This window comes from Caretta caretta, chromosome 10, assembly GCF_965140235.1.
Source record: "Caretta caretta isolate rCarCar2 chromosome 10, rCarCar1.hap1, whole genome shotgun sequence".
NCBI classification, from domain to species: Eukaryota; Metazoa; Chordata; order Testudines; family Cheloniidae; genus Caretta; species Caretta caretta.
The window spans coordinates 62,353,026-62,373,330 of NC_134215.1; the positions used below are offsets into that span (position 1 = coordinate 62,353,026).

General features: G+C 40.1%; 1 protein-coding gene across 4 annotated transcripts in view; it reads left to right on the top strand.

The window, feature by feature from the left end:
• The window catches only part of MYO5A (myosin VA), a 213,993-nt gene that overhangs the window by 176,353 nt on the left and 17,335 nt on the right, over positions 1-20,305 (top strand). The window contains exons 26-32 of one of the 4 annotated variants that reach the window (XM_075133076.1): positions 292-435; positions 1,379-1,435; positions 2,189-2,416; positions 6,947-7,047; positions 9,787-9,985; positions 11,758-11,832; positions 14,136-14,229. In XM_075133076.1, the coding sequence (XP_074989177.1) occupies positions 292-435; positions 1,379-1,435; positions 2,189-2,416; positions 6,947-7,047; positions 9,787-9,985; positions 11,758-11,832; positions 14,136-14,229 (898 nt within the window). Of the gene's footprint in view, positions 1-288; positions 436-1,378; positions 1,436-2,188; positions 2,417-6,946; positions 7,048-9,786; positions 9,986-11,757; positions 12,061-14,135; positions 14,230-20,305 lie in introns of those variants that run through there. The other 3 variants (XM_075133075.1, XM_048866652.2, XM_048866654.2) reach the window with 3 other exon arrangements.

Genomic DNA, 20,305 nt, shown 5'->3' on the forward strand with positions numbered 1-20,305 from the left:
AAGAGGTATGATTAATTAGACTTTATGCCTTAGAGTTAGTATCTAGTTATTTCTGCCTTTAAAGCTCTAGGCTAGATACCTTTTATACTAGTCAGTCCTTTTTAAAATACCCTTTTGAAGGTTAGTGATACATTATGGATGCCAATATGTAGCTCTCAGAATCAAGTAACATGTATATGCCCCTAATCATCCTGTTTCTCCAGTCTTTCTCTCCTCTCTTCTCACAATACCCTTTGCGCCTGACATGGAATGGTGACCCTTCTTGACTCCGCTGTGTTCTTCCTCAAGCAGGAGCCAAGTGAGAAAAAGGCACCGCTGGACATGTCTCTGTTCCTCAAGCTGCAGAAACGGGTTACAGAGCTGGAGCAGGAAAAGCAATCCTTGCAGGATGAACTGGACAGGAAAGAGGAACAGGCTCTCCGCACCAAGACCAGGGTAGAGTGCATCTAGCCAGTCACATGAGGACCTCATGTTGTTTCCACCTTAGTAACATATAGACAATTTGGCCTGCTGAATGGTTTCTATAAAACCATCTGCTCCATTAGTACTTACTTTGTTTGGCCAAAAGTTACATGCCTGAGTACCTAAATTCAGTCTCCTAAATCCACGTTGTGGCATTAAAAATAAGTGGGCGGATCTTAGAAAGACAAGGGTGAGGTAATATCTTTTATTGCACCAACTACTTTTGGTGAGAGAGACAAGCTTTCAAGCTTTTTTCTGGGCTGATTTTGGTTTATTTCAAAGTTTATTTGGTTTATTATTAAGGAACCCACTATTAAACTCAATGGGAGCTGAGGGTAATCCGTGCCTTTGAAAATCGTGACACTTTTATTAAGCACTCTGACACTTAACACTCTATTTAAACAATTCCTCGTTCTGTTCAGTATTTACCTTACAGGAAGAATCAAGCCAAAGAGTTTGGATCTGAATCCAGATCCGAAGATTATGATCATTCAGATCTGGGGGATTTTTTTATTCTTGCCTCTGATTTATATTCTTGAAATACTTCTAGAAATATGAGTCCTATTTTGGCAACTGATTCTCATTTCCCTTCTGTTGATGGATTTCTTGAGCCTCTTTGCATTTAGTATTTAGAGTAGATCTTCTCTGTCCCTATTCAAATAACTTTACCAGTTTGCCCCTGATTTTATTTATCTTTGATAAGCACAAAAAGTAAATGAAACAAGGCAATGTAAACATACCACACAAAATACTCGGAGGTATAGGGCTAAATACACTGTATTCAGCTTCCCAGGAAGAATAGCTTTAACTCCCATCATGACTGCAAAATGCACATTTTCATTTTTCTGCCTTGACTCCTGTTAGTAACAGATGAAGGATGGAATTTATTTTTACTTTTGTCTGTGTTCTTTCCTAGGAGGAGGAGGAAAGGCCCCCAATGAGAGGCGCAGAGCTAGAATATGAGTCACTCAAGGTAATTCTGGATAGGAGGCTTCTGGTATTTAAAGGATTAGTAAGAATGTTATCACCAGTTACACTAGCTAGGATAGTAAGTACTATCTTTCCTGCTTCAGGATGTAAGTCAGCTGGAGAAAGAATCAGGAAGAACCTCCTCAATAGACATTTTATTGCATAATTGTTCACTGTGAGCTGTAGGAAGGCATGGCAGGGGACTACACTACTGGAATTGCTCCTTACACACAGGACTTCCCTGTAGCTGGTTAAACTGCTTTGTATAATAAATACACCAATGCACCTAGCCTATGGCTTTGCTGATATTGTTGCATATGATGGACCATACCAAACAGATGATCACGTCCCAGTACCATAGTTTGTTTGAGAGAGTCACATGCTGCTAGCATCTTCTGCACAGTGCAGAATCTTGATAACCCTGCTAGGCACAAGCTGGCTTGGGTCTAATAGAAATTCTTGAAAAATTTTGTGTCAAGGGAAGAGTAGAGGAGGAAGAGATTAATGGACATTTTTCAGTTGAGCCTTTATAGGGGCCAGCGCGGGGGTGTTTCTGGTTTTGTACTTCAGACAAAGGGTAGACCAGTTAGTGAAATCCTTCTAGGCACTGTTCCCTATGGCTAAGAGATCAGGAAAATGGGAGAGATTTTCCCCATAGTTTTAACACTTCTGTCCTGTGGTTCGTAATTCTGTGTAACTGTTGTGGAGGAGTAGAAGGGGTTCTGCTAAGTGATGGGGATGTCTTTTTTCTTTGCAGCGTCAAGAACTTGAATCTGAGAACAAGAAGCTGAAGAATGAGCTGAATGAGCTGCAGAAGGCCCTTTTGGAGAGGAGCTCTCCAGAGGTGACTGCTCCTGGTGCCCCTGCCTACAGAGTCCTCCTGGATCAGCTGACCTCCGTAAGTGAGGAACTGGAGGTACGCAAGGAAGAAGTCCTCATCCTGAGGTCTCAGCTGGTGAGTCAGAAGGAGGCTATTCAACCCAAGGTAAGTAACAGCCTGCAGATGTCCTGGGAAGTAAAGTTAAATTGCAGCATTAAGCTACAACTTTTTACCTGGGAGTGTTGTGATGATTTTCTTAAATGAGCCAGATCAGTTTTCCTCCCCAGTCTACACATGGTCCTTTAAAGCCTTTTTAGGAGTGAGCAGGGGTTGTTATAAGAACACAAAATTAGAATAGGCCAAAGTGGGAGATTCCATAACTAGACCGATTTCTGGCCTACAAGCCAATTGTTTTCCTTAACATATCTCTAGTTAGTCAGACCAGGGCTGATTTATTGACATTTGGCCAAGATCTTCAGAAGATGATTATTTACATGAGAAATTGACAAAGAATGTAACTTAGCCCTTGTCTACACTGGGGGGGTGGGGCGGGCGGGCGGTCGATCTAAGTTATGCAACTTCAGCTACGTGAATAATGTAGCTGAAGTCGACATACTTAGATCTACTTACCACGGTGAGTCAACTGCTGATGCTCCCCTGTCGACTCCGCCTGCGCCTCTCGCCACAGTGGAGTACAGGAGTCCACAGGACAGCACTCGGGGATTGATTTATTGCATCTAGACTAGACACGATAAATTGATCCCTGCTGGATCGATTGTTGCCCGCCGATCCAGCAGCTAGTGTAGACACACCCTTAGAGTTTGGTTTAACTGCCAACAATATTTCTTTCCCTGGACTGCTAAATGCATGCTTAATTGTTAACTTTATTCAGACAAAGTGTTAAAGCCTGGATGTATTTAGAAGTTGGCAGCAAAAATAATTGAAGAGCATTGATTGGAATTGTGCTGTATTTCTGTTGCAGAAAACTCAGAGCACCTCCCATCATTTAAATTAGTTACTCTGCTAGCAATGCAAAAATCACTGTCAACTGCTTGCTGGTGCGATTCAGCTTGAGTGGCACTAGCCCCTTATGAATATTTAGGTCAGTTGGCAAACTTACCACACTTCCCAGAAATCCTCCTATATTCCCCCAGCTCATAGTTCAGTAGGAGGCAGCAGGAAATGTTTCCTCCAGATCTAAGTCTGGGCATAAATGATCACCCTTCTTTGTTTCCAAGTTGCAAGAAAGTGTCAAAAGGATCATTTACAATGTTGTGCCTATTCCAGCTGAATGGTTAAGTTACCATGTTATCTTAACAAGAGCAATAGGTGCCATCATAGTCCCCTTAAGTACATATCTTAAAGGAGAATAAAACTGTAGTTCTGATGATGAGATATTTAGGATCTTTCACAATTTCAAAAGCAGGACTCAACTTGAAAGTAATATCTCTTTAACCAAAAAACATTAGGACTTTTCAGATAACACCAAACAAGTAGACATGATAATTGGATTGGAGAACTGAGCCATCCAGAGCTTGGTAAGCCCACCAGGAACTGAGTATGGGTGTTACCTTTTTCCCCTGCTACTGTAAAGAGATGTTTACTGAAAGTATAGTGAAAGTCTGTGATACAGGTGGCTGTTCATGTCTTAACTTTTAACATAATTAGTTATAAAGGGAACAAAACCTGTTAGTGAAATATTGTAAATAAATCCTAGAATAAATTGTTCCTAACAAGAAGATGCAGGTGTGGTCTTCACACCTGTTTGAGTACAAGGGAAATAAAAAGGTGACCAATGGGATGGACAATGATAAGTTTGCAGATAATTTTTGATTGTTAGTTTGGACAGCTATGGCAGGAACAGAATTTGCTGATTAATTGTTTCTCTTCCTTCTTGCTTGCCGATTTGATTGCCAGGAGGATAAGGTAAACATTTTTTCGCTGCTGTAAGCCAGATTTCTTACAGGCTAAAAACATCATCAAATATGAAACACGTTTGAGCTGTCACTTCACTAGTTCACAAATAACTTTGATGTATTTGAAGTTCAGTCGTCACGCTTTGCAGAGATCTTTTCTCATTCCCTAAAGGAATAAGAAAAAAATTAATCTACAAGTTCTTTAAAACAAGCATAACAACAATTTAGAGCTAAGGTGATACTGGCAGGTTATGGTAATTTAAAGATTAAATTAAAAAACCCTGAAATTTATGCAGTCAGTTGAATAAATGTATTTTATCAGAGGTGTTTGGGGAGTAAGAGCAGCACAGTTCCAGGGGAAATTGGGAATCAGATCCCTCTTTAGAGATGGTAATATTACAATTATGTAACTGTAAATCGCACATAAGAGTCTGTGATGTGAAAAATTACATAGCTTTATAGTGTTTTTAGTGTTGTAATGTGTCAAAGGTAACATACGCATGACTTAATCCAGAGCACTACAATCTAAAAATGTTTGGCAGGAAAGGCCGAAAGTTATTGGATTAGAAGTTTTAGGTGAGAGGTACAACACACAGAGCTGAGAAGAACATAGTTATGTTCCATACATTTTGTTTGTAATGAAGGCCTTTGTCAAGGTTCCTCCCCCACTCTGAACTCTAGGGTACAGATGTGGGGACCTGCATGAAAAACCTCCTAAGCTTATCTTTACCAGCTTAGGTCAAAACTTCCCCAAGGTACAAAATATTCCACCCTTTGTCCTTGGATTGGCCACTACCACCACCAAACTTATACTGTTTACTGGGGAAGAGCTGTTTGGACACATCTTTCCCCCCAAAATACTTCCCAAAACCTTGCACCCCACTTCCTGGACAAGGTTTGGTAAAAAGCCTCACCAATTTGCCTAGGTGACTACAGACCCAGACCCTTGGATCTTAAGAACAATGAACAATCCTCCCAACACTTGCACCCCACCCCTTTCCTGGGAAATGTTGGATAAAAAGCCTCACCAATTTGCATAGGTGACCACAGACCCAAACCCTTGGATCTGAGAACGATGAAAAAGCATTCAGTTTTCTTACAAGAAGACTTTTAATAAAAAATAGAAGTAAATAGAAATAAAGAAATCCCCCCTGTAAAATCAGGATGGTAGATACCTTACAGGGTAATTAGATTCAAAACATAGAGAACCCCTCTAGGCAAAACCTTAAGTTACAAAAAAGATACACAGACAGAAATAGTTATTCTATTCAGCACAGTTCTCTTCTCAGCCATTTAAAGAAATCATAATCTAACATGTACCTAGCTAGATTACTTACTAAAAGTTCTAAGACTCCATTCCTGGTCTATCCCCGGCCAAGACAGAATATAGACAGACACACAGACCCTTTGTTTCTCTCCCTCCTCCCAGCTTTTGAAAGTATCTTGTCTCCTCATTGGTCATTTTGGTCAGGTGCCAGCAAGGTTACCTTTAGCTTCTTAACCCTTTGCAGGTGAGAGGAGCTTTCCCCTGGCCAGGATGGATTTCAAAGGGGTTTACCCTTCCCTTTATATTTATGACAGCCTTTCATTCATATATTACTACAACTATACCATTCATGGCAACCCTGGAGATCTGAGAGTAAATAGTATTTATTTCATCAACACAAAGATCAGAATATGCATGTACAGTGTGTTGAAGCTTAATTGGGTTGTCAGAATTATATGAGTTTTACTTCAAAAATGTAGAATAACATCAGAGTTGTTAAAATAATTTCTTACATTTATGGTTTTGCAGTTGGAAAAGGTTACTGTCGTCTGACAAGGAAGCTGGCAGTAACTGTGTGGAGCTCATGTGCTTTGTCACTTCTCATGCTATAAGGCTCAAATCTTGCAAAACTGCCTGTGCAGGCTAAGTCTGAAATACTTAGTAGTAGCCTTGCTCAGAGACTTAATTACTGTGAGAGTGAAACAGAAATGTCAGGCTTTAGGTTCTGGTATCCATTAAAGCCATGCAGCTTCACGACATTATCATCCACGTAAAATGATGTAAAATTAAAAACAACTTGGCATATGAGGTTGGAGAAATCAGATAAAAATCTTACTAAGCTGAAGTGAAGAAAAAGGGAAAATGCAGCAGCAAAAATTGAACTATGTACATTGAACTCTGTGTTGAACAAATCAGGTGATGATGATCTTTTTACTTGCAGAATTTGCCAGTGTACATTACTGCCAACTTTCCAAAATAACCTTTAAAACTGTGTAAAGGTGGAAATGGAAATTATTTGCAAGGTTCCAAATATGACAGGGTTAATGCTACCATTTCTGAATCATAAACAGCAATAAAATGTATTTGTGAATTGAATACATCTTTTGAAAATTTTGTTGCTTATATTAAAAAAATTATAAGACGACCGTTCACGAGAATTCAAAATAAAATGTGAATTCACTGTTTCATGAGGTTTATGTTGTTCCTTTTAGATGGTGGGCAGATGAGGAAAGGGAAGTGTAGGCACACGCACACACTTGGTAGATAGAGTTAGAGATAGAGATATTTCAGTGTGTTGTGAGGGGTACATTTTAAAAGATACTTTGTCTGTATGGCAGGTAGAGACAATGTACAAGATTCTGCTACCCCTTCTCTCCCAAGCAGAACTGTTCATTTCAGTGGGGGTTACACAAGGAGTAAGGTGCTATTCAACTTGAGTAAAGGTTGCCAAATCTAGCCCTTCATTAATTTGAAAATGTTAAACCTTACCCTGGAACTGTTTTTTCACCACAGAATACTATGACAGATTCTACAATCCTCTTGGAGGATGTACAGAAGATGAAAGACAAAGGAGAAATAGCGCAGGCATATATTGGGCTAAAGGAAACAAACAGGTATGTTTTGTATTTATTTTGCTTATCATAATAACTTTGAACCCACTTTTGCCTCACTTATGCTGTACCATACTTCGAGTTGCATCAAGATGAGACTAAATTCCCTAAATGCATTTGTATTTGGGGTTTCATTATTTTGCTGGGTAAGACTGCTATTTTCAAAATTCAAATTAATATTCTAAATACTAAGATATAAATGCAAAATCAAGCTTCCTGGGGTTTCCATCATCCATGCCTGTAATTGACGCTGGAGCTAAAATTACCTTTGTATGATTACTTCTCTTTTGGTGTGTGTGACATTCCTCTTGTCTCTCGTAACATTTCACTAGCACTTGTCATAGCAATTTATAATTACGCATGTTTTGTAATAGTATGAAATGCAGTGAGCGACACTGTTCTTTAACATTCAGAACAGAATTGCTCAGTTAGTGAAACTGCAATCAAGTTTATCAATGTTTTACTAAGTAGCTTTAGAGCTGTATAGATTAAAATATTGTGTCTCGTGTCTGCCTTTCATAACTGTAATTTAACATTTACTTACCTTGTTAATGTGTCCTCTCATCATCATCATGTATCCCTTTTGTGTTTTGTATTTTTTAAATATTTTGCTTGGAAGACAATCTCTTCAGGACTATCATATGCTGAATGAGGATGGAGAACTATGGCTGGTTTATGAAGGGTTAAAACAAACCAACAGGTTACCAGAATGGGGTTTTCTTCATTTTGCATTCTCTCTTCTTACTAACTGTGCCCCCTGCTATGGAATTGCTTTAGCTGCAATGTTTCTTATGCACTAATAGTTCAGAAATAATTGATCATAATCATTTTCTACAAAGAGTAGAAGAATTACCCAGAGCCTGGTCTGTGAACCGTTCTATCTACCAAGGCATGCCATTAAAAACTTAAGATGGCTGTAACAATGAAAATATGATCCAATACAAAATGTGTACACTGAACAGAAATGGACAATATAAAACACCAGCAGTTCTACAACTGAAATGAAAGAGACTTTGTAACTATATGTTACTTGTCTACCTTCATGTTGTGTCTGGAAATGTTTTGACGTATTGTTTTTCAGTTTGAAGAAAATTTAATGATTTAATTGATTTTTAATGCTATTATTTAAATAGCTTCTGTGTACTTTTTATTTTCTTTTAAAGTTTTTCTTGTTGTTTTTCTTATTTTGTCTGATGATAAGTAATTGTACACAATCATCTTGGAGAGGGCAATACTAAAAGAAGTGTCCATTCAAAATGTAACTTTCAAACATAGAAAGAATTTTTCAAATGATCGGGTGGTGTGCAAAAGTATGCGTACAGTCACTGCCACACCTGAAAATGTGTGGGCAGACTGCTAGTTGGGCATTTAATTGGCCAAGTGCACACAGCATCTTGTAAGCGAATACAGTCACTCATTCATAGCATGTGTTCATCTTTCAAAATTTTTGTAGAATGTCCATAGTCTTCCATTTGTGATAACCCATTAGTTTTGCATTGTTTTTAATCCCTATACATTTACAGAACAGTAGCTACCAAAACAGATACTTAGTAATGAATGCTATTAACTTCTGTAATGTCTTTCCTTTTCTTATGCTAACAAATCCTAAACCTAATCTTCTTTTGTAAGTCTGCTAAGCATTAACTTAGAATAGCGAATGTAACGCAGAGAGGGATGGAGAATGGTCATTTTGCATCTTTTGTTTCTTGTCCTAGCGCTATATAGTCAACAAGCGTTAGAGCAAGAGGCAGAGAGCTTTTTGTAAGGAAAATGACTGTTTGCCTTCACATGCTTGTTCAATGTAGCTACCAGCTAACTTGTCTGCCTTATTCATATTTAAACCCTGAAAGTGTTTCTGATAGTGCCAATGTCACTATTAATGCCATTTCCTGTGTGTACATACCCCAGAGAGTGAGTCATAGCACTCAAAGGGTACGTCTACATTGCACCTGGCTTTCAGCAGCCGCTAGTGGTGTGTAGGGTAGATTTAGCCTTATACTGCCTGACAAATATGAATTCATTCACACAGCACTCATTTGAAGTAAGCAACTAGGTATTCTCCCCATTTCACATTTGGAGAATTTGAGACATAAATGATTTGCCCAAGATCAAAAAGAGAGTCAGAGGTAGAGCCAGGATTAAAACCTAAATTATTGGGTCCTAATCCTGTGCACCATTCCCTAGCTCACATTTCTAGCACACGTAATAACCCTCTATTAAATTGTCTAATGCATGCTTAAATATTGAATCAGGCTGATTTGTGTTCATTTGCAGTTCAATGTTTTGGTTTCTCACTGAACAGAGTTAACCTGGAAAAAGATTTCTCTATTAATACCATATGGGCCCTATTTTAAACAAATAAAGCATCTTTAAAATCTTATTTTACCTATTTAAACTTGGAAAATGTTCTTGGCCCCCATAGAAACATCACTAGACAAAAGAGATTTACGGATATGTTGCGTGTTATGGCATGTTTTCAGTACTACCAGTAAATAGTACTTGCTCAAACACAGAGAAGATGCAAAGCAGTATCAGCATTACTGTGCTGTGTCCCATTGTTTGATTGTTTGATAATTTAATCAGAAGGCATATTGAAGGGTTTAAAGAGTACTCTGCATTTTTCATTTTTCCTTGCAAGTCAGCAGCTAAATATCTGCACAGCAACTAAAGCTTTAGACTTCTGGTGAGAGTTTGGGATGTTAATGCTAAGTGTCTCGCTCAAATCTTGCTGGGTTTTTGTAGGCTCCTAGAATCTCAGCTTCAGTCCCAGAAAAAGAGTCACGACAATGAGCTGGAAGCTCTCCGGGGTGAGATTCAGAGTCTGAAGGAGGAGAATAACCGCCAGCAGCAGCTTTTAGCACAGAACTTGCAGCTGCCCCCAGAAGCTCGGATTGAGGCCAGTCTACAGCATGAGATCACCCGGCTGACTAATGAAAACTTGGTAAGGGAGATACTACTGCAATGTAAATGCTAGCAGATGTAGAGAGAGAGATACAGAGACACATATACTGCCACCAGTTTTCAAGCGGGAAACTCCCAAGGTTAATTGCATGTTTGCAGTAGATTTTTGCAGGTAGGGTAATACTATAATAGATGAAATGACAAAATTCATGCTGTTGGGGTATAACATTTCAGCCCCATCATATGAAAGAGGAAATTTCTCTGGTATGATTTTCATTACCAGCTCTGTGCTGTAGGTAACTTTTTAAATCGCCTGTTACAGTTCCACCACCAAATTGAAAGGAGGAGTGGGCTAATTATCTGACATCTGATGCCCCCGCCCCCTTTCTAAATACTGTAAATCATCTCTAATAGGAAATTGTTATCCCTGGAGTTTATATGTAAACTTCTACGAAGTATTTGCCCTGGAATGCACAAAATTACACAAAGTGTCAGGTGCTTTTAGAAAAACTCTGGGGGAAGATAAACTCCTAAGTGCCTTGGAAAGTCTCTATCTTCCTCATTCCCACCATCTCAAATTACATAGGTCAAACAAGGCACTATATTCTCTGTTTGTTCAGTTTATGTTGGAGGAACAAACATTTTCAGGAAGTCTCTTGACCAAATGGGGTTAACTCCCTCCTTGGTTATTTGACAGCATTTTTGTACGAATGAAAGAAGAACAGATTCCTTGGCCTGTCACCCTCTTCTCTTCAAGCACATGCTTCCTGGCATACAGGGTTCCTAGCAGATTAATAGGGGAATTTTCTCTGGGAGCTCCATACTGACATATTGCTGGCACATTGTCACTCATTACCCAAAAATCTTTCTCCTGTAATGTTCTTTACGTAGCAAACTGAGTTGTGTTGCTTTTAAGAAGAAAGGAAGTTTTCCTACCTGTGCTCTGACACTGGTGGCCCCCTATTCTAAACAAAGTGAGAGATGTTCTTTCCCATTTCAGTATATCACAGCCATTCTTAATATAGGGTTATATTTGTAGTGTCTGAGGTTTTGACAGAAGGTGATGGGCTGAAGATAGTGGTCTTGGAAGTAAGTTTATGATTGAAGGCTTTTTACTAATTTATCCCAGAAATAACCTTACCCCACTGGAAAAATTAAATGATAAAAAAGCTTTTCTGTCTGTATAGCTCCTCCTTTCAGATCCTTAGTCTGTATTTTGGTATTTAGCTACCTTTTAGAGATTGCTACTCAATGGATTCTAGCCTCCCAAGCCAACACATAGTCACATAAGTCCATCCCAGAGGAATTTCCTTTTCGCATCCAAAGAAGGGAATATTACTTGCCACATTTAGACTCATTCTTTAGGAATCTGCTTCTGCTGTTACAGAATGCCAGGTTGACTGCATTCTTCTTCTTTTCCACTACCTGTTGGGTAAAGTGGGAAAGAATTAGCAGCATTCCTTGATGTGAACTAAGGATCTCAATGTTCACTACTCTCATAGTCAGTAGTATTAGTGGGGTTTATAACCTTCTGACATAGGTTCTCGTCTACTCTTACTCTCACTGTTATATTATTAGTGATATTCATAAGAATTGACTCTTTAATAACTAGCACTAATGTCAATTCATCTAAATCAAACATTGTCTATGGGCAGATGGAGGGAACTGCAGCAGAACATAAAATCTAGCCTACCAACAAAAAAAAAATTAGCTTCTTAATCTTGTTTTAACCTGACTTGGTTTATACAGTGTTTGCTGAAATATTAGGGTCTCAAAGGGAGGAGAAAAAAAAATCTGTACCTATTTTTTCAGTTTTATGAGGAGTTGTATGCAGATGACCCCATGAAGTATCAGTCGTATCGGATTTCACTTTACAAACGGATGATTGTATGTAGATCATGTTTTTCTGTTGTTTTGTTTGCTACTTCTGGAGCACTAACTGAAGAGCAAGCTGGCTGCCTTTTCCTCTCTCCAAGGAAATCCTCTACAGAGAGCTTCACCATGTCAACTTTCCCCCCACAGCTTTTGTTGTCAGTCTTTAGTGTCATTTGTGTAATCTTAATGTCTCTTTTTGACACAGTTTGTTACTAATCTGAGTCTTGTAGCGTGATCAAAGCAGCCTAATTTTGAATATAAAATTACATTTTAGGATCAAAATTGGCATTCTGAACATAAAGCTTGTGATGCTAAAATACTTAGTTTCCAAATTTTCTCTTTGCTAAAAATTTTAAAGGTGAAATATTAAAATCTGATTCAGGAAAATTGCAAGTTGGTCCTGCAGAGACTGACTGCTATATATAGTGCCTACTAAAATGAATAGTCCTATTGAAGCCAGTGTTTGTTAATAGGATTACTCACAGTTATTCATGTTAGTGAATGATTGTAGCATTTGGATCCTTCTATGAAACTGTGGAATCGACTTGTGATAAAGGTGGTGGAATCAAAATACTCTACTGAATGCTTACTCTGTTTACGTTTTTTAATTAAGATTTTTATAAAGAGCAAAAACAAAGGCGAAAACAGGAAAATAGAAATTCATTTATGGGTTTCCAAATGAGTGAGAGGCTCACAACTACTTATTTTGTATAGATGAACTATAAAGTGTCTTTTTTGTTTGTTTGTTGTGGTGCAGAAGTCAAATCCCTTGGTTGAGCTTTTGAAAGCAGCCTAGTGGATTTAGACACACATCTTTCTTTAATTTTAATAAAAAAAATATTATATCTGGAGATAAGAGAGTCAATGGGAATTTTTTGTTAACTATTTTATCCACTGCTTTGAATATGAATGCCCGCTCTGTCCTATTGGCGAACAGACCTTTAACCTGACTCCTGCAGTTTCATCACATTTTAGGTGGTAAACTCTTTGGGGCGCAAATATCAAGGCCAATTTTATACCTGCTTCCCACCAACTGTCAAAGACCTGTTAATATTTTCCACAACATTTAGAGAATGATAGCATCTCTGATGGGTGCTTCTGGTTCAGAATGTACCTGCTACCTCTGCCTCACATTCCTGTTAGTATAATGAACCAAGATTTAATGAGTGTCGTTTTTTTTTTCAAATGCTTTAAACCCTTAATCTGAAATGACTTGAGTTTTTCTGTGTTAATGTAATCTTCAAAGGCTTTCCACAAATTATTTTAAACTTTTTATTGATATTTTTTAATCAGCGCCGCAATGTGCATTACAAAATTACAAGATGGTAGGTCCCTTTTCCAAAGCACTTGCTATCTAAGGGCTTGTCTAAACAGCAAGTTAGTGCACAGCAAGTGCAGTGTAAATCTACAGTGCACTAGCCTGATGTTCACTAAATCACCATGGGAACTCTGCTACTATGCACTAAAAGTTCCATAGCTTCAAACAGCAGGAAGTCAAAGCATACTGTGAACTTTTAGTGCTCAGTAGCAGGGTCCATACAGCAACTTAGGATACGGCAGGCGAGTGTCCTGTAGATTTACGCCCCAGCTTGCTGCGTACTAACTCTCGGTATAGTCATGCCTTAAATAAGAGATAGCACAGTGAGTGTATTATTATTACTTCTTCTTATTTGTATAGTGATTGTACTTAGAAGCTAGTCATGGACTGAGACCCCATTGTGCTAGGCGCTGTACAAACACAGAACAAAAAGATGGTCCCTGCCCCATGATATTACAGTCTAAGTAAATGTGATGACAGCAGACAGATGGTGATATGGCAGAGAGAAAGCATGAGGGTTACAACAAATATCATGTGTTTTATAAAGCTGAATTTGAGTCTTGTACTCCCCCCCCCCTTTGAAAAAAAACCAAAAACAACAAACCTAATCCATTTGTGAGGCTAAAGGCAGGCCTGAGGGCAGGAATAGAGGGTGCAGAAGTTGAGGTTAGCAGTGTAATGGGAAGCCTTGAATAGATGTGTTATTATACAATCTCTTCCACTCACCATAATCACTGACCAGGGTATGTGGGCATCCGCAAAATATATCTGCATAAGAGTTCTGCCTCCATCACGCTGCAGCTTGACAATATGTTTGATAATGTTTGGCTTGAATTTTAGGCAGTGTACAGGCTTGAAAATTTCAGCCAGATGGTGGCATTTCCTTTCAGCTTTTCTCGCAGTCCCTTTTGTAACACTAATAGTGTTAGTCTTGTTTGTTTCACGTGTAATAACATTTGTCTAGTACCTGAATCTTATCTCTTATTTTAATGTACAGGATTTAATGGAGCAGCTTGAAAAGCAGGACAAGACAGTTCGCAAGCTGAAAAAGCAGCTGAAAGTGTTTGCTAAAAAGATTGGTGAACTTGAAGGTATTTATAATGTTTATGTGTGAGAGAGAGACTTGTTCTAACTCCTGTTGAACTCTTTGGCACCAAATGTTTGTATGTCATTATTTAGTAAGGCAATGAGTCTTAAACAGTGTAAGCCAGTTATCTTAGCATAGAAACTGAAGATCTACTGAGAGGTCTGTGTGCGTATTGAAGGCAGCGTATGATCCTCTGTAATGATGTCTTCTAAAGTAATAGTTAATATTGATTGTAGCCTTTATTTTAAATTGAATGAATTGATAGTTCTGTGGTAAATTACAATGAGTCTGGCTCCTGTTGCTACAGATTAAAGATAAATAGGATAGAGATTTGGAGGCTCTAAGAACACGCGAAGAATGAGGACAGTAACAACAAACAAAGTTTAAAAGTAAAAAAAAAAAATCTTGTTTGTTTTTTAAGTTACACTACATACCAGTTTACGCAACTGGAGAGAATCCATGCACTGACCAGTCCCACATCCATACTCACATACACAAAGATTTCATAGAGTTGGGTGGATCTCTCAACAGGTAGCCATCGAGACAGGTGGGTGGTTCCTGCTGGGGTCATCCTAATGAGGTCTTCCAAGGGTCTTGGCACTTTTACCCAACCAGGGAACATATTTTATATTGTTGTTCTGACCACACCTAATACCTTATGCGTATGCATGAGGGTTCAACCGTCTTTTCCTTATCTGTACTTCTACACCCCATGAATATTGGGGTGCCCCATTTTACATAGGTGGTCATCTTAGTTCCCCTTATTCTCATTAACATCTGTGCACAACAGAGTCCATGGTAACCTGCAGTCAAAGCAGGACATACCATGATGTTACAATTAGGTGCCTTGCGGTCTAGACGTGTACATTACAACATGTTTCCCATAATATAACCTATTGGCCCATTCTTTTCAGTAATTTTTTAACCTTAGTGGCATAGGGTTAGTCATAGGTCACCCACTAATGTCAAGTGTTCTTAAGTCTAAGGCCTAGTATGACTAAGCTAAAATCTTACAGGCCTCAGCCTGTGGGCCTTGTGTTCCAGCCATGCTTTACATATATACCTAAAATACACTTATCCTAAATACCTGTGAATCTTATGCTTCTGTAATCCTACAATTTAAATCTATTTGGCATACATACATTAGATATGAAATAGCATATGAGTAGACCATAACAATAAATGAACTAATTGGTTACATGGTATAAGATGAAGAGGGAAAAATGGGTGGATGTTTCACTGAAAGGAAAGACCAGGTTGATTGCAAAACACCACACAGTTTGTGTTCTCTATTTACCCAACATAGTATGCAGTTTTTTGCCAAGAGGAAAATATTTCTGAGGAGGAGCGTGATAAATATAAATGTCCCACTTTATTTTGAAACGTGAGCTTCCCTAGCACTAACAGAGACATGCAGAGAATCTTTGTTTTTCTGCTTTCTGGTTTTCTTTTAATGTTGATGGTCATAATTGAATGTGAGTTTTCAGAAATATAAACCAAAGTTATTTTTATTTATGTCAAAGTGAGTATCAGTTTAGGATATCAAGTCTGGTAACAATGAGTGTGTGATGTTGAGAAAGACAACTAAAAGTGTTTTTTTTTAATTGCTACACGTGATTGCTCCCCAGTTCCTTTCTGTTGTGGCATGGTCTGAGGCAGAACCCTCCAGTGTCCACCAAGTTGATTCTTCAGTGTCTAACCTGTAAATATTTTTTAAATTTACTGAGATAGTTTAATAGTTTTTGTGTGTGTTAGTTAAAATCTGGGAGTGTATGTGGAAGATATTATGCCTAGGATCTCAGGTTTCAAGAACTGTATCTCCTGCCCCGAGACTTTCCCAGTCAGCGACAAGAACCATCAGAAATGCCGTACTGCCTCAGAGAAGTGCACATCTCTTCAAAGTGTGACATCGACAGATCCTTTCCCAGCTGAACCTGGCAGGTGCTGGAATATAGACTTAAAATATTTCTGATGAATCATGCTCTGAGGATCTAGTCTGATCCGGCAGAGGCGTTGAGAAGCACACCTCCTAGCATTACAACCTCTGATATAGGGGCAGACAGGAGTAGAGCCAAAGACAACTCCTCATAGGAAACCTTCTCAGAAGGCAAGAATAAAATCCCACGTCTAAGAGGAGGGCTTGTTTCCCAACACCATCTAAGTTGGGTAAGACCTTGCACCTGGTCCAAAAGGCTCAGGATCTCATCATGGCCACTATACTGATTTCAGGCTCCAAAGAGCAAAGATGCCTTGATACCAGCACTATCAACAAGAGTGGGACCATCATTGCTACTGACCAGGGAGAAAAACCAAGAGGAAAGGTCAAGATGGTCATTGATACCAACCAAGGAGAAGCACTGAGAGCCCCTTGCAATGATCATGGAGTTGCATTCTCATAAAGAGGCTTTGACGTCTATGGGCTTCTGCACTGGCTGCCATGGAGCACAAGGAGAACAGTCCTCATCCCCTGATTACTAGGATTCATATACTACTCCAGAGGATATTATCCTTCTGTGTCTGCAGTCTCCCATCTTATCAGAGCTGGTCCTTACAAGAGAGAACTTGACACCATCAGTCCAGGGATGGTACAAAAGGAAAAGTCACTCTCCTATCCCTTCCACCAGTTGTGGCATTTCAACATCCATGGTACTGATGACACCACCCTTAGAGTCGGAGCCTACATTTTCCTCCTCAGGCAAATGAGGGACTGACATCATCCCTGTCAAGACAGGATGTTAGCCCAGATAGAAGATCCAGAATCTCCTGGCCCCCCTGGAAACCCCACAAGACAGGTACCCTCCTTGGGACTGATTGTACCCTATGTTATGGAGTCCTCCTCAGCCAATATTTGATGCCTCTCACTGGCTTCAGTGAGGACCCAGGCTCACCTTCTCCACCAGATAACTAACAGGCAGTTTCAGGACTCGTTAAGGAGGGTTGCTGATACACTCCAGATTCCTGTAGAGGAAATCCAAGAGACACCTCAGAAACTCCTTGACGTTTTACAGAGTGCAGAGTCGTCTGACATACACCAGCAGCATGTGCCCCTACTCCTAAGTTAGGGAAAAGAAATACTTAGTGCCATCCAAGGGAGAAGAATTTTTGTATATGCATCCAGCCCAAAACTCTTTAGTTGTACAAACTGCCACTGAAAAGAGCAGGCAAAGTTAATCAAGGTATGCTCCTTCAGATAAGGAGGCTAAATTTTTGGACCTCCTCCCTGGTAATTTACTTACTTTAACCACCTTGCAATTCCAAACAGGCAATTACCAAGTGGTAATTTCTAAGTATGATTTTGTCCATTACTCAAAATTTCCAGAGTTCATGGATAAGCTCCCACAAGAGGATAGAGCACTGTTTCAAGCCCTTATTGGAGAGGGTAGATTGATTGCCAGATCATCTCTCCAAGTTGCATTAGGTGCAGGCCAACACAGCCTCCTGATTGATGGTGATGGCTATCATCATGTATTGGGAGTCCTGGCTTCATTACTTGGGATTCCTCAGGGACATTCAATGTTCAGAGGAGGATTTGCCTTTTGATGGGAACAACTTATTCAGTGAGAAAATGGATGATTCATTGCACTCTCGTTGAAAGACTCCAGGGCAATCCTCCTGTCCCTGGGGATATACACACCACCACCAAAGAGGAAATATCATAGGCAACCTCACAAGCCTAGAAAGCAGCACAACCATTCTACCACCAGAGGGGCTGTGAACTGCCGCAAAATTGGCAGAGGATGCAGCAGAGCAAACATAATGCTCCTCCTTCATTCTCCTTCCAATCACAGCTGCCTTTTAAGAAGTACTTTTGATGGGATATTTGAGAGCTCTGAACCAATCCAGGTGCCATGTCCTTTGACTTCAGACCTCATTATTAAATTTGGCAACCGCCTAGCCTGTCTTTCCCATACCTGGCAAATGATAACAGATAAATGGGTTCTCGACATCATTCATTTTTGCTACATCATAGAGTTCCATTCCCCATCCCTCCTCAGGGACCATTCTCACAAGAGGATACTCACTGAAGAGGTAGACCTCCCTCCTTCAGTGGGGGCCCATAGAGTCAGTACCCCCTCAACATTGGGGAAAGGGGTTTTACTTGAAATATTTCCTCATTCCTAAAAAGAGAGGATGGAGTTCCATCTTAGATCTCCAACAGCTCAATGTTTTCATCTACAGATTAAGGTTCAGGATGGTTACCCTGATGTCAATAATTCTGTCACTAAACAGAAAGGACTGGTTCACAACTCTTGATGTGGAGGATGCCTATTTTCATATAGACATCCACCTCTCATGCAAGAGATTCCTCAGGTTTGCTCTAGGTTCAAACCATTATCGATATAGGGTGCTCCCCTTTGGATTAGCAACAGCCCCCTGGGTATTTACAATGTTGCTTTCAGTTGTGGTAGCCCATTTCCATCACCACAGATCATCAGTTTTTCCCTGCCTAGAAGATTGACTGTTGATGGAGAAATCTAATTAAGAGGTACTGACAGCAACCTCATCCCTGCTCAGTCTTCTAGCATCATTGGGACTCTGTGTGAACACGGAAAAGTCTGTTTTAGCTCCCATAGAATTCACTGAAGTATCTCTGGACTCTGTCAGGGCCAGGGCTTGCCTCCCTCAGGACAGATTCCAATCAATAGAGAATCTGATCTCACAACTCACAGTGAGCATGCAGACATAAGCTCGCAGACAGAAGATCTTCCTGGGTCACATGGAATCCTGTACCGATGTAACATCCTTTTGTGAGACTTCGCCTTCATTGCCTGCCGGCTTGGGTTCAGACACTGTACATGCCAAGCAGACACAAAATGGACAAGTTGGTCACACTTCCTCTCAAAGTGCTGGACTCTCTAGATTGGTGGGAGAGCAAGTGTGCATGGAAGTTCTCTTCACTTCTCCCATCCCTGAGAAAACATTGATCACCTCCGTCTCCCTGTTAGGATGGAGCATCCATCTAGATGAGCACATAGTACAAGGGACTTGGACTCCTCAGGCATCCAGGATGCACGGAAACCTCCTAGAACTGAGAGCGGTGTGAGAGGCCTGCAAAAGATTCTGCTCATACTCTTACTGCTCAGACAATCCCAGCATATTCAAGTGATGTCAGACAACGTGACAACAGTGTTCTATATCAGCAAGCACCAGGGAGCAAGATCTGCCACCCTCCACCCCAGCCCGGCCCCTTTGCCATAGAGGCTGTCAATCGGTGGCGTAGATGTGTTCGTCACCAGATTACCATATCAGCAGCATACCTCCTGGGTATACACAATACACTGGCAGACAGCCTGTGCAGGCACTACTCCAAGGGTCATGAATGGGAACTACATGATTTTCTGGTGCACAGCATATTCCAGTAGTGGGCGTGTCTGTCTTGGGGCCCGTTTGTATCCCAAGAGAACAGGAAATGAAAGATGTACTGCTCCAGGAGTGCTCGAAGTCAGGACTCTCGTGGAAAAGTGCTTCTACACCTTTGGTCAAAGCATTTCATGAATGCTTTCCTCACCCAATCCACTGTAACATCTAGTTCTGAGGAAGGTCCAGCAGGACAGAACAGTGGTCATTCTCATTCTTAGATGGCTCAGGCTGTTTTGGCTTCCCAAACTCTTTTAGATGTCACTCATCACCCATCAATATCCTATCCATCCCAAACCTTTTGATCCAGGACACAGCAGGGTCCAACATCCTAATCTGAACTCCCTCCACTTCATGGCATGGGATGTGGATGAATGTTGAACCTAGAACAGATATCCAAACCATCCTTAACAGCAGCATAAAGGAATCTACCAGAAAGTGCTTCTCATCTAAGTGGAAGGGATTTTCCAGTTGATCTCTGCATCGCCAGATGTCCCCAGAAGAATCAGACATCCTACTATTTTGGGCTATGCTTTCCTTGAAATCCTCAGGTCTTTCCCTTCGCTCCCTGTAGGTACACTTGGCTGCTTTTAGTGCCTGTTACCCTCCAACTGACAGTCACTCTATTTTCACCCATCCAGTGACTGTACGTTTTCTAAAAGATCTAGTCAGAATCTTCCCAGTGGTGACAAGACCTGCTCCAACATGGGATCTTAATTTGG